Source organism: Bos indicus x Bos taurus, chromosome 5, assembly GCF_003369695.1.
Source record: "Bos indicus x Bos taurus breed Angus x Brahman F1 hybrid chromosome 5, Bos_hybrid_MaternalHap_v2.0, whole genome shotgun sequence".
Taxonomy (NCBI): domain Eukaryota; kingdom Metazoa; phylum Chordata; class Mammalia; order Artiodactyla; family Bovidae; genus Bos; species Bos indicus x Bos taurus.
In genome coordinates, this window is record NC_040080.1 from 59,598,611 (window position 1) to 59,612,538 (window position 13,928).

The following is a 13,928-nucleotide window of genomic DNA, read 5'->3' on the forward strand; positions in this document are numbered from 1 at the left end:
CTAAGAGTGAACCAGTGGGCCAAATTTCAAAGATGACCAAATGAAAAGGCCATTGCAGCTCTACTCCCTCTCTTCTCTCATTCTTTCAAGGATGAAAAAAGGTCAGTAATCATTCCGACAAGCCCTTGGGAAAATGGCTAATTACCACATCTCCCTTCTTAATATGCTTAAGAGGGAAAAACCTTTACACCCCTAACTCTTCACTTTTTTTTTTCTTTTTAAGGGGATGAATTTGTTAAATCTTAAAGATAGTTTTATGCATTGCTTCGTTTCTCAGGAAGCTCAAATACTGATTCACAGACCACCCCTGCTTTTTCTTTTTTTTTTTTTTCCCAGTAGACAGACCATCAATTTAGCTAAGAGCAGTTAATATCACAAGGTTTAAAAAACAAAGAAAAACTATTTAATTCCTGCTTAGTCTCTTAATACAGCCTTGTGTGGAACCTTACTGGAAGCCTGGAGACTAACACTCTAGAGACCAAAAAAATGAAGCAATTTTCTCAACAACTAGAGAACAACTTTATTTTAAAATGAAATGGTTGAAAACTATGCCTTCCTTAACTGCCAAGACTGAGTTTGGTTTCTGGATTTGTTTCCCTTGGAAGGACACCTGACATCACTTTCCTGAGAGCTTTTTATAATGTTGCCCAGACTGTACCAAATATCCTGGATGCTATCTATTAACCCTTTACAGTTAAATTCAGTATTTCAAACATTGAAAATTTGAAAATTAAGATGCAGACAGGGAAGAAATTTCCCTCCCCAGATTTGTAAATTGTATGTCTATGGCGATATTCTGATAATGATTGTAAACGGATCTGACTCTGTAAACTAACTCTCTACAGTTAACTTTTAAAATAATGGGCTACAGCCATATCATTATGCATTGGTATCAAGCTCTTTTGCAAATGTTGGATTGGTACAAAATGTTTATAAAAATTAAATGTCGAGGTGAGGCTAGCTGTTCTGTTTTCAAAGCGTGTTCAAAAAAAATCCTTGGAAAATAACACTTTTCTTGCTAGTTTCACTTTTGTTGTTGTTGTTCAGTCACTTAGTCGTGTCCAGCTCTTTGCACCCCCATGGACTGCCGAACACCAGACTTTCCTGTCCTTCACCATCTCCCGGAGTTTGCTCAAACTCATGTCCATCAAGTCAGTGATGCCATCCAACCATCTCATCCTCTGTCTTCCCCTTCTCCTCCTGCCTTCAATCTTTCCTGGCATCAGGGGCTTTTCTAATGAGTCAGCTCTTCACATCAGGTGGCCAAAGTATTAGAGCTTCAGCATCAGTCCTTCCAGTGAATTTTCAGGACTGATTTCCTTTAGGATGGACTGGTTGGATCTCCTTGAAGTCCAAGGGACTCTCAAGAGTCTTCTCCAACACCACAGTTCAAAAGCATCAGTTCTTTGGCACTCAGTCTTCCTCATGGTCCAACTGTCACATCCATACATGACCACAGGAAAAACCATAGCTTTGACTATATGGACCTTTGTTGGCAAAGTAATGTCTCTGCTTTTTAATATGCTATCTAGGTTTGTCATAGCTTTTCTTCCAAGGGGCAAGCATCTTTTAATTTCATGGCTGCAGTCACCATCTCACTTTTATGAAACATAAAATTACTTTGCTCAACTAATATTAGGGGATGATAGTTGATTGCTGCCCTTAGCTTAATTTGCTTCATTCCTATTGCAAAAAAATAAATGTATGATGCGTTTGGCCTAGCAAAACAGAGAAGTGCATAGACAAAAAAGCTTTTCCTCAATTTGGTAAGTTAATTTCTTCGAGGACTTTTTTACAATTATTAATAATTGGAAAGGCTCCAGAAACTCATACATGTGGAAAATCGTTTTGTAGACAGGTAAAGCTATATATTGATGTTGTGTACACAAGTGGTTCCAAACTTTCCTGTTCAGTGGAATCCAGCAGATTTAAAACTGCTTGCTGGGCTCCATCCCAGAGTTCCTGATTCAGTTGGTGTCAGGTGGGGCCTGACAATTTTCGTTTCTAAGAAATCCCCAGGTGATATTGCTGCTGTGGATTAGAGATCATTGTTTGAGAACCACTGATGTAAGGCAACTGAAAATCAGCTTAAGAAAACCAGCTTCTTTTTTCTGTATCTTATCTGGTCATGTTTCATATTTGTTTTCCAGGCTATATCACTCTCAAAGTGTGAATCACAGAAAATATTTTCTGTCTCCACCTCCATCTACTCCTTGTGCAAAGTTCAATGACCTTCAAATTCTCCCCTTCAAGAGCCCCCTTTTCTGAGGCTGAAGAGTAAATGTCTCAGGCTTTAAGAGAGCAGTTTCCCAAACTGCTCATCAGCAATTGTGTGTTCCTCAATATTTTCATATATGTCCTGTGATAAAGCTACTCTAGGATCAGAACATTTTGGGATACACTGGTTCAGCTGGAGAGAAAATTACTTTTAGTGTCAGGACTTTTCAGAGCTTTTAATATATAAATGTGCATTGTGAATCTCCAAAAGAGATTAAGTAGTTGGACTGAATTTGAAATCCTTCTCAACCCTTTTCCCCCACCAAACTGTGCGTGTGCTCAGTTGCCTCAGTTGCATCTGGCTCTTTGCGACCCTATGGATTTTAACCTGCCAGGCTTCTCTGTCCATGGGATTCTCCAGGCAAGAATACTGGAGTTGGTTGCCATGGCTGCCCTTCCACCCCAGGGATCTTCCCTACCCACAGATCAAATCTGCACCTCCTGCTTGGCAGGCAGATTCTTTACCCATGAGCCACCTAGGAAGCCTATCAAGCTCTAGGAAATATCTATCTAAGCACAGTTTGGGAGATCTATAACTTTATCATTTAACTTGATTCTACAAGGTTAGAAAAAAAAAATCTATATTACAACCTAGGGAAAAGGCCAACATGCCAAAATCATGACGTGTGAATTTTAAATTGGTCTTAAAAATTAACTAAATGCACGCACCCATTATTTTGACTGAATGTGACTTTTTCTTTTCTTTTTTTACAATTGCATAAGAACAGATAAAAAGATATCTACCCTCTTAAATTCTTAAGGGCACAATACAGTGTTGTTAACCATAGGCACAAAGTTGTACAGCAGATCTCTAGAACTTTTTCATCTTACATAATTGAAACTTTATACCCACTGAGTAGCATTCTCCATTTCCTGCACCCTCTAGCTCCTGGCTTCTCCTATTTCCTGCTTCTGAATTTGACTATCATAATTCATATAAATGGAATCATGAAGCATTTGTGCTTCTGTGATTGGCTTATTTCACTTAGGGTAAAGTTCTCTGGTTTCATCCATATGTAGCATCATTTCCCTCTTTTTAGTGGCTGAATAATATTCCATTGTATGTAAATACTACATTTGTTTTTTATATGATATTTTCTAGATTAAATAATTTACTAAGTTGATACAAAGAAAGAACGCATGGCTTTCAGCCTTTGTTGATAATCAAGACTTCCTCACCTCACCACTTTTCCTGTTCTATCAATTTCCTTTGCATTACTATTTCATTAGATTTCTCATGATATGAGTTATGAATTTCTTAAGTGATTACATATTTATTGCTTGTTTCTACCACTAACAAACAGTTCCATAATGGCTATATCTTTTTGGTCTTGTTCACTTCTATATTTTCACTGCCTAGAACAGTGCCTGGCACATCAGGAGTAATCAGTAAATTTTTCTGATGGAAAGAACAAATAGATGGATACGATCATTAACTAAGCTCTAATTATGAAATCCTTATTGTAATAAAAGATATAGGAAGAGGAAAAGGTACTTTTCACCAGCTTTAGATGGGGCAATTAAAATAATCTTTTGATTTACAATGAAGTAATTCCAATATAATGATAGAAGGGGAATTATTGATGTGTAACTCAGAATGTTATTTTGTAAACTTTTATTATGATTTCTAACATCACTAAGGGTCCAAAAAAAGATGTACAATTATTTTTTTTAAATAAGGCAAGTATGTGATAAATATTTGGTATATAAGTAGGTCTTATAAAAATACCAAACTTTTCTGTCTTTCCAACCTTAAAAGATCTCTGAATCATGCTACTTCTTGCCATATTACAAAGTTCTTTGACTTGGACAAATTTAAAAAGCGTCAATTACAGTTGTTTTTTTTTAAGCCCACTTGTTCTAAAAAAGAGCTTGTTGTATATTTGTGTTCTTGTATGATAAGCAAGTGTTAAATATGTGTAGAGCACAAATGCCGCTAACTTACGGATTCTGGTAATTTTAGATGTATGGGAGTGGTTTGATTGAAATGTATGATTGTTGAATATTACAGTAGATACATTCAGTTTGGTCCAACAAAATAAGAGAAATAGGCAGACATTATTTTTAGGGAGAAAAGATTCACCCAGGAATCCGAAATATAACTGTCAGAAGTCCTTAGGACATAATGTGATTTGAAATTACATTAAAATTTTAGTAAGTCTATTTCTGGGTATTACAATGGAAAAATATTTATATCTCACTTCACTGGGCCTTTTATGTGGTTTTAATTTTTTTTTTTTTTTTTCTTGTTTAGGTTGTCTACATCCGGTTTCCATTCTCTTTTCAGTCCTCTCAAGATCTCCCTCTAGGGGGTTATATTTTTGTGTTTACTTTATGCTTTTATCCTTTTTAAATGAAAAAAGTGGGTCAGTATTACTTCAGTTTGTCTTCACTTTCACTCTGCTGTTCATTCCTGAACTAGCTTTTAGCCTCTGGGAGAGAAGAAAGTAAAAACATTTACAGAAACTGGGCCAACCTCTCTCCGGCCCCCCTCCTCCAAGAAAACAAAACCTAACCAGCTCAGCAACAGAAGTTCCTTTCTGTTCTCACAGCACCTTCTATTTCCCTTCTCATAAAGCTCAGGTTTTTATTATAACTGCTTATGGCGTATCTTTCATGCCAGTGAGACTCTCAGTCCTTTAAAGACCTAGTATATTGTCAAAAACATAATATAAAGGAGATTGTAGTTTAACTGAATAAATGCTGCCTGTGTGAGTGATTGCTGCTCTCGTATTCACCCAGCCGCCCACAATAAAGGAGAAAAGTTGCAGCAATCAAGCTCAAGTGCGGGTCCTTTGACATCAGCTTTCTAGAGAACGAGTAGAGAACTGTGGCAATGGTATCTAAATTACATAATTACTTGGATAATTTAAGCCACAGTTTTTGTGTTGGTGGGGGGATGTTGAAAGATGAAGGGGCTGAACCAGTGAGATTTCTTCTCCAGTCGCCGTGGACAGGCACTGCCTAACCTTCACCCTCGTGGGGTCTCATCACCTTTCCCACCGCCCTCTCGCCACCCCAAAAGCGGTGCACTTGAGACGGAGGGCCCCCACCTCGGGGTGGGGGGTTTCCCGGGGATACCCCGCCCCGCCTTCTAGGCCCCGCCCCCGCCGCGGCCACCGGGAAACTGGTGGGGGAAGCTCCCGCAGCCGGTCGCCTTTCTCTGCTGCTGCTGGTTGGAGCGTTTCAATAAAAGTCTTTTTTTCTCTCGCGCTCGCTCTCCCCTGGGAAACAGGCGGAGGCGTCAACCCGCAGCCGCCGAGTGAGAAAGCGACGCACACGCAGCGGCGAGCGTCTCGTCGGCTCGGCACCGTCCGGCGGCCCCAGAGAAGAAGAACCCGTGTCCGGCCCGGCCGCCTCAGCCGGGCGTCGGCGCCTCCCTGCCCGCCTCGCTCCCACCCCGGCTCCTCCAAGGGGATTAGTGGGCCGCCTGCGCGACTCGGCGGCCCGGGAGCCATGTTGTCCGGGGGGCTTGGCAACGCGTGAGCGACCCGCAGCCCCTCCCGGAGGCTCGGACTCTTCGGCGAGAGCTGGAAGGCGGCTGCGGCGGCGGAGGCCTGCGCGTCGGAGGCGCCTCGGGTCGGCCAGCGGCTGGGACCCGGACCTGCATCCGGTCGCCGCGGGCGTCGGCGGAGCCGCTTTGCCTCTGCGCCTCCCTCGCCTCGCCTGCTCTCGGGACGCAGCCCCCGCACTTGCTGGTGAGTTGGCGGCCGGCGGCGGCGCGGGGCTTTCCGTCCTGGCCCGCCGACCCCGGGCGGAGTGGGGCCGCAGGGTGCTTGAGACTGGGGGCCGGGGCGAGCGGCTGGGTAGGGGCGTGGGAGGCTCAGGCCCGGTCGGGAAGTTGAGAGAGGGCGGCGCGGCGCAGGGGGCTCGCTGGTGCTTGTTGCCCCTGGGGTCCAGCGCGGACCCCGGGCATTTCCCCTGGCGTGGGGTGGGGTGTGGGTGTCTGACGCTCTGGCTCCTTCGCGGGAGGCGCCTTCAGCCGCCGCCGCGTCCGTGTTTGCTGCCGTTTTGGTCTCCGGGGGCAGGCCGGTCTCCCCGCGAGGCCGAGGAGGGGAAGAGGCAGAAAGTCTCCCGAGACACAAAGGTCCCCTCGGCGGGGGTGGAGCTGCGGGAGCGGGCGGCGCAGCCCCGAGGGGAAGGAAGGGGCGCGGGTCCGCGGGAGGTGGGCGAAGAGGCGGCGGCTGCCGCGTTTCCAGCTCCTTGGAGACGCCGGAGGTGTGCGCGGGTGGGGAGCGGGAGGAGGAGCCCTCGCGTGGGGAGCCGGCTGAGACAAAGCTCGGGGCAGCCTCCCGCTGGCGGGTCACACCCCTGAGTGTTGGCCAGAGCAGAGGTGGAGGGAAGGTGGGAAACCCCAGTAACCGATGGGGAGTGGGAGATGAAGGGGCTGCCAAGTACTGTCGTCTGCGTCGCAGTTGCTTTTCTCAGGGTTTTTGTGCCCGACGGTTTTTGCTCCCCAACTCGGCTGGAGAGCTACAGATCTGCTCCCTCCCATCACCCCCTCCGTGCCACACTGACTCTCCTGCGGTTTTCCCCTCGTTCTTCCCTTCTCACCCACTCCTTTTCGGGTAAGCAGCATTATGCCTTCAGCCTGGGGAACGTTTGCTAATGACAGGATGTCTGAGCTTGTTCTGACCCTGAACTGCCTTGAACTCCTCTTTCTTCCTCCCACCCTTTCCTTTCTGGGATCTTATAATGTCACATGGCCGTTAACAATTAGCTTTTCTTCTGCAAAAATGGCAAAAGCATGTAGCTGAAATCCATGGCGCTCCTCCTCTATAATGTGTCCACCAGAGACACGTCGCTGGTCATGGATTATCACATTTTACTTATTAGCCAAATTAACGTTTTAGATACAGAAGTGGCAAATTTTGTTTTGAGTTTTGACTGTTCCTAGGGTCAGCAAGTATATCCCTGGCAGCCACTAGATCTTCTGTCACTTATCAGGAAATGCTTGACTTAGACAATTGTTTACTCAAACTTTGCTGGTTCTTTCTCGAGTCTTTGTTGAAGGATTTCTTTTAAAAGGCTCTTACGTAAGAAGGTCAGAGTAACAAATTTAAATTACTATGTTTTAGGCGTATTGACCATTAGAAGAAAATGAATGGGAATTTTAAGATCTTTGATGTCCTGAGTAAAGGAGGGCCTTCTAGAAGGTAGAAATCAGGTTCAACCATACTGTAAGAAAAGGACTTGCTAGCATTTAATTGGTTTTGTTCTGTTCTTTTATAAGATTAAGTAGTTGGTTTATTTATTAAATGTTGATGTTGCTTTGTTAATGAAGTTATTTCAGTCTTTGTATTCCTAATATCTGCATACTTCCATAAACAATGGGTTGGAACAAAAGAAAAAATGTGGCTATATTTAAGGAATTTTTTTTTTTTAATGGAAGAGATTTCCAGATGTAGAAGCGGTAACCTTTTATCTGGTAAATTATCTTATGGGCCAGGAAAACCAATGGTTTTGAATATTGGGCTTCAAAGAATTTTGTCTTTGAATTTAAACTTTTAAAATGACTGTGCAAATATATTATTGATTTTTTTTAACAGCAAAAATAAAAACATGTTGAAATGTGTTTGACATCACTGTTGATAATCATTTTAAGAATAGTCTCATCTTGCTGCTTATAGCCATTAAAATGTTGACACTATAAAAATTGTGAAAGGGACTTCAGTTTAGGGATCAGTCTGAATTGAAAGACTCCCTAAATTCTTTGTGAAATTAACAGGTCATATCATTAATAATCAATGTTTTATATATTTATCAAAAGGCTGTATTGAGGATACACTGATTTTCCCCCTCTACATAATTATTAGTGTCAAATTAGTTACTTGAAGTTTTATCCTCACTAGAAGGAAATCTACCAAAAAGTCATCAGAGATCTGGGTAGTGGGACTTACAGATGAATAAAAATACATTTCTGTATCTTTCAAATTTTCACCTGACCTTTACAGTCAGTAAAAAAAATATATGGAGAATTAAATTCTTGTTTAAAAAAATTGTCTTGTTAATATTCTGATTTGCCTGTTATTAAAAGGAGCTTCTATAAAATGTGTAATGTATTCTCATCTTTGGATTCAGGTCCATTAAAATCACTTTTAGTGTTAGATATTTGAAATAGTGCAGCTTGCCAAATGAGTCTGATTACCTGAAGAAAAAAGAAGCAATACATAGTAATGAAAAGGCAAAAAGATACATAGTAAGGAAAGATGAAATTAGAATAATTAATTCAGTGTATGATAGCGATTCAGTGTGGTAGTGGTAGCTTTGTACACCAGCAATCTTGTTCTAATAAGTCATTGGTTTTACCAATAAAAAAATTAATTTTTTTTTTGGAGCACAAAATAGCTGTGTTGACTAAGAACATTTAAAAGTATCTAAGTGTTGATATATTTAGTTTTCATTTACCGGTTTAGTCCTATGATTATGGTGAAAAGAGATGGCATGGAAAATTTACTCTGTCATTGCCTTTGTTTTTTCCCTTATTTTCAGCAGTATTTTTCTCCTCTGTTGGTGAAATAGTGCTAACTAAAACACTGCAATATTGTGAACAATGGCTACTGAGATAGACATTCAAAAGTGAAGATAATAATGTTACTTAATATAAGAAAATTTTCTATGAACACAGTTTTTGCCCTGATATTTTGTTATTGTCTAACAATACTGAATATTTATAGGGCATTACATTTTGAATCTTTATTACTGTTCTGTAGTCTTAATAAAAATTAGAGCATCATGATATGACATTTATATGGCTTTTATACTTCCATGATGTGTAATTGTAATGAATATATTGCTGTATTATAGAAAAAAGACATGTTAAATCCAGCTTATAAAATATTCTTTAGAGTATTTTATCTATTTTAAAAGTTGTCCCCTTTCACATAGGTGAAGGAAAAACAGTTCTTTGAATTTTGAATGTGTAGTTTCTGCTTAATCTTTTAAATGGAAAATATTTTAAATGCATTTTGTAAACGAATTATGACACTTAGCATTTGAAATGATGAAGATAAACAGTAGATTGATGGTATCTTAAAATGTGCTTTATATAGTATCTATGAAGTAAAATCAGCCTACAATAGAAAACCTAGTATAATTTACTAGCATTCAGCTTACAGTGTTGGCAATTTCTTTGAACTGGTGGGGAGAGGACCTGTTAGACTTTCAAAAAAATATTTCTGTGAGATACTTACAAAATTAATTCAAGAATTTTTACTGTCCTTCGTGAATTCTTTGTCATTGTTTCTCTCCCAGATTTTTTAGTGGCAGTCAGTTTGATATCTGCAAAATATTTGACCTGAAGAGAGAGATTTTAAGGACCAGAAAAATATATTAAATATATCTGAGATGCAGCTTACCTTTCCTAGCCTGTTTTCCTCTCTTTTGGCCAACTTGGAAAATCAGTAGATGTCTATCAGTAAATCTAATAGGTGGGATGCCTACTATAAATAATGTTATGTTCTGCCGTAACATATGATATTGAACACTATATGTAAGGAGATAGATTTATAGATCCATGACATTGGGATAATCGAAAGTTGTGTATAATTTTCTTGAAGTGTAAAATTAGTTCACCTTATTTGAGCATCTACCAAATTTTATTGTGATAAAGTTCATCCTTAATGAAATCTATCCATTCATCTGTTCATCCATGTCTGAAGTACATGTCTACCCCGTACTACCACTGTGGTCAATGCTAGGATACAAAGATGAGGAAACTGGCACATAGATATTACAGTGCTTGGAGAGAAATTCTCTTTTTTGAGGACAGTGTTACTTCCTCGAAGTTGTCTTTGATTCATTCTGGCAGAGTTACTGTGATCCTGCTATAGCATTTATGTCTACTATAGGACTCAATGGAGAAGGCAATGGCAACCAACTCCAGTACTCTTGTCTGGAGAATCCCATGGACGCAGGAGCCTGGTAGGGTACAGTCCGTGGGGTCGCTAAGAGTCGGACACGACTAAGCGACTTCACTTTCACTTTTCACTTTAATGCATTGGAGAAGGAAATGGCAACCCACTCCAGTATTCTTGCTTGGAGAATCCTAGGGATGGCGGAGCCTGGTGGGCCGCCATCTATGGGGTCCCACAGAGTCGGACACGACTGAAGCAACTTAGCAGCAGCAGCATAGGACTCCATGGGGCCTCCCTGGTGGTGCTAGTGGTAAAGAACCCTCTTGTCAATAGAGGATGTAAGAGCAGAGGTTCAGTCCCTGGATCGGGAAGATCCCCTGAAGAAGAGCATGGCTACCCACTCCAGTATTCTTGCCTGGAGAATCCCCAAAGACAGAGGAGCCTGGCAGGCTGCAGTCCACAGGGTCTCAAAGGGTTGGACACAACTGAAGCGACTTAGCACCCTGTATGGAACTTAATCGGAGAAGGCAATGGCACCCCACTCCAGTACTCTTGCTTGGAAAATCCCATGGATGGAGGAGCCTGTTAGGCTGCAATCCATGGGGTCGCTAAGAGTCGGACACGACTGAGCGACTTCACTTTCCCTTTTCACTTTCATGCATTGGAGAAGGAAATGGCAACCCACTCCAGTGTTCTTTCCTGGAGAATCCCAGGGACGGGGGAGCCTGGTGGGCTGCCGTCTATGGGGTCGGTCGCACAGAGTCGGACACGACTGAAGTGACTTAGCATAGCATAGCATGGAACTTACTACATTGTGTTGTAATTAATTATTTACAAGTCTTTACCCTTTTGACTGCTTTGTGCACCAGAGGGACCATGCTTTTTAAATTTTGGTATTTCCCCCATATTATGTATTGCTTAATTGAATGAAGTGATAGAATTAGAAAAAACATTGAATTAGTAAATTAGAGTCAGATTAGTTATGGCTTAGAAATAGTCAAGTAATTTTGATACAGTAGAAAATAAAGAGCCTGTGTTTCGTGTATGCTGTGTTTTTATGAGAGTAATCTGGAAGCAGTTACTAGGCCAATTTGGAGGGGCAGTAACTTGGTATTATTGGGCCTTTTAAATTACATGTGAGATATACGCAAATGAAAAGAAAAGAGGTGTAATCTTCAAAGATTTTTCTTTTAGACAAATAAGATCTATCAATTACAATATCTATATGTAAATACAGTATCTATATGTAAATACAGTATGTGTGTGTGCACGGTCAGTTGTGTCCTATTCTTTGCCACCCCATGGACTGTAGCCCGCCAAACTCTGTCCATGGGGTTTTCCAGGCAAGAATATTGGAGTGAGTTGCCATTTCCTCCTCCAGGGGATCTTGCAAACCAAAGATTTAACCCATGCCTTCTGATTCTCCTGCATTGGCAAGCGAATTCTTTACCACTCTACCACCTGGGAAGCCCATGTGAATAAAATAGCTATTTTTAAAGGCCTAAAAACATTGGTTAATATCAAGAAGATTTGGATGAAATTTCATCCTTAATGAAATCCAACTGTTTAGCTGTAGAGTACTAGGCTTAAATTCATTAAAATACATAATTGCACTCAGAACAGCGCATTTAATGTCATTCCTGTTAACCTTATAGTTTATATATATATATATATACACACACACACACATACACACTTTTCATTGAAATTACTGTACTTAAATAAACTGCTTTATTGTCAGCTTTTAAAATTAGACATTTCATTGAGGTTTTTAAAATTGAGTTTTAAATTATATCTTTGATACAGTATGTTATAAAAACTAGATTTGAGAAATCAGATAGCTTAATATCTTGATGTGACATTTAAAAAAAAACAAGTTTTCACAATTTGTAAGAGTTGATGCTTTTTCATATTCCTCAGTTTATTATATAGCCTTAAAATACTGAAAATGTTTATATCAGTTAAATTTTCAAGATGATATATACCTACATTTTATCACTCCAGAAACAGAAGTTAGCATTATATTTTTCAGTAATTTTTGCCTGTAAGTTTGTGAACATGGATTTTTGCCATTCCTTTTGCAGATATTATTTACATTTTTGTTTTCTTCTGACCCCTGTTTTTCCAGGAAGCTATAAAATGGTTGACATTTTAACTTTTAGCTATAATATTTTGTAAAAAAAACTCTACAACTCATTTCTATTATGTAAAGTTTAGAATTGATGATAGTTCCCCCCCTCCCCATAAAGACTACTTCAGTAATAACTAATAACTATGTGATCTTGAGCTACTTAAACTCTTCAGGGTCATTTTCTTCTGTAAAATTGGGAATGACAGACCCTACTTTATAGGGTTATAGAAATTCAATGGTATGTATAGAAGACTGCAAAGTACCTTGCACCTAGTGAGTACTCAGTTAGCAATTATTTTTATTACTCTGCATTATTATTATTTCTCTGGGAAAAACTTGGTTATGGTACTAGAATTGCTTTGCAGAGCCACTGCTTCAGGTTGATGAATATCTAAGTGATTCACAAGGACAATTGAGTCAAAATCATCTCTGGCATTTTAAACTATAGATATACCCCGTGGATTTTCTAATATGCCTTCCACCGAATTTGAGAATCAGTGTGTTAGTGAGTTAAGTTTACTGATGGGTGTATGTTGCACCCTTTATGTGTATTGGCAGGAGGGGAGTAGCATAGGCTAGTGGACTAAAGTGGGATATTCATTGTTGTTTCCTATCTAATGACCGTTAGGGATAAAACTGTCATAATCTTCCTGATGAGCACATTGATAAGCTTTTCCTTAGGGCCAACCAAATTTTTCTTGTAACCACCCTGTTTTTCTGTGCTATACCATTTATTTGACATCTTAATGGTCTAGACAATATATATATGCTTTCCTTCTTAATGAGTTTTATGTGTGACTCAGATTTTCTGAAGTCAAAATAGAATAACAGCTAATATAACTTACCCATCAAAAAAAGAAACTAGTTTTGCATTTTTCCGTCGTCATAAAATCTGCTTAGATTTTTGCTGTTTACTGTGTTTTTATTCTCTTATTTGTAGGTCAGTGGCCTTAACCTGAACTTCAGAAGCACACTTGTTGATTAAAAATGACAAAACAAGAAGCCTCTGTGTGTGTGTAAAATTTCAAGCTCTGTTCTAGAGCACCTGAATTGGGATACTCTGGGTTTGGGTTTTTAAAGAATATTTCAAGTAATTCTTGAATTTTAGAGTCATTGTTCTAGGATTTAGCATAGTGTCAAGGGGAGGAACCACTCATATATAAGTTAAAGTAAAGGCAAAGTGATTAAAAATTTTCATCATTCCATCTTATTTTTTTCTTTTTATTCTATTTTATATTTCCTAGTTTAATTGTGTTTGGGGGAAGGTTTTCTTAGGTTGATGTACTTCTGTTCCAGTTATTTTATTTACTTTGGTGAATGTTTTTGTCTTGCTTTTTAGTTTGTTTGGTTAAAAGGTAAACTGAGGGGACTTCCCTGATGATGGTCCAGTGGTTAAGAGTACACTGCAGTAGGCATGGCTTTGATCCTTGGTTGGGGAACTAAGATCCTGCTTGCCACACAGTGCAGCCAAAACAAAAAAAAAACCAGCCAAACAAAAACCAGTAAATTGAGGCACATTAAAAATTTTCAACTTTATTTGAGCATACCTTGATTTGAATCAGGCAGTACCAAGCCACAAGTGGTTAGGAGTGCTCCACCAATAGGAGGTGGGTGGAGGTTTTTATAGAGAAGACATGGAAGCAAAGAAAGGAAATTAACTTGAC

The 13,928-nt window shown here is 39.9% G+C and overlaps 1 protein-coding gene across 4 annotated transcripts in view; it reads left to right on the plus strand.

Moving 5' to 3' along the window:
• The first annotated feature begins 5,403 nt into the window (after positions 1-5,403).
• Positions 5,404-13,928, plus strand: part of CDK17 (cyclin dependent kinase 17) — a 111,456-nt gene continuing 102,931 nt past the window's right edge. For 2 of the 4 annotated variants that reach the window (XM_027542102.1, XM_027542103.1), the window contains exon 1: positions 5,404-5,975. Coding sequence is in view for 2 of the 4 variants with exons in the window: in XM_027542101.1 (XP_027397902.1) it covers positions 6,656-6,845 (190 nt within the window). In the remaining 2 variants the exon portion in view is untranslated. Of the gene's footprint in view, positions 5,976-6,579; positions 6,846-13,928 lie in introns of those variants that run through there. The other 2 variants (XM_027542101.1, XM_027542100.1) reach the window with 2 other exon arrangements.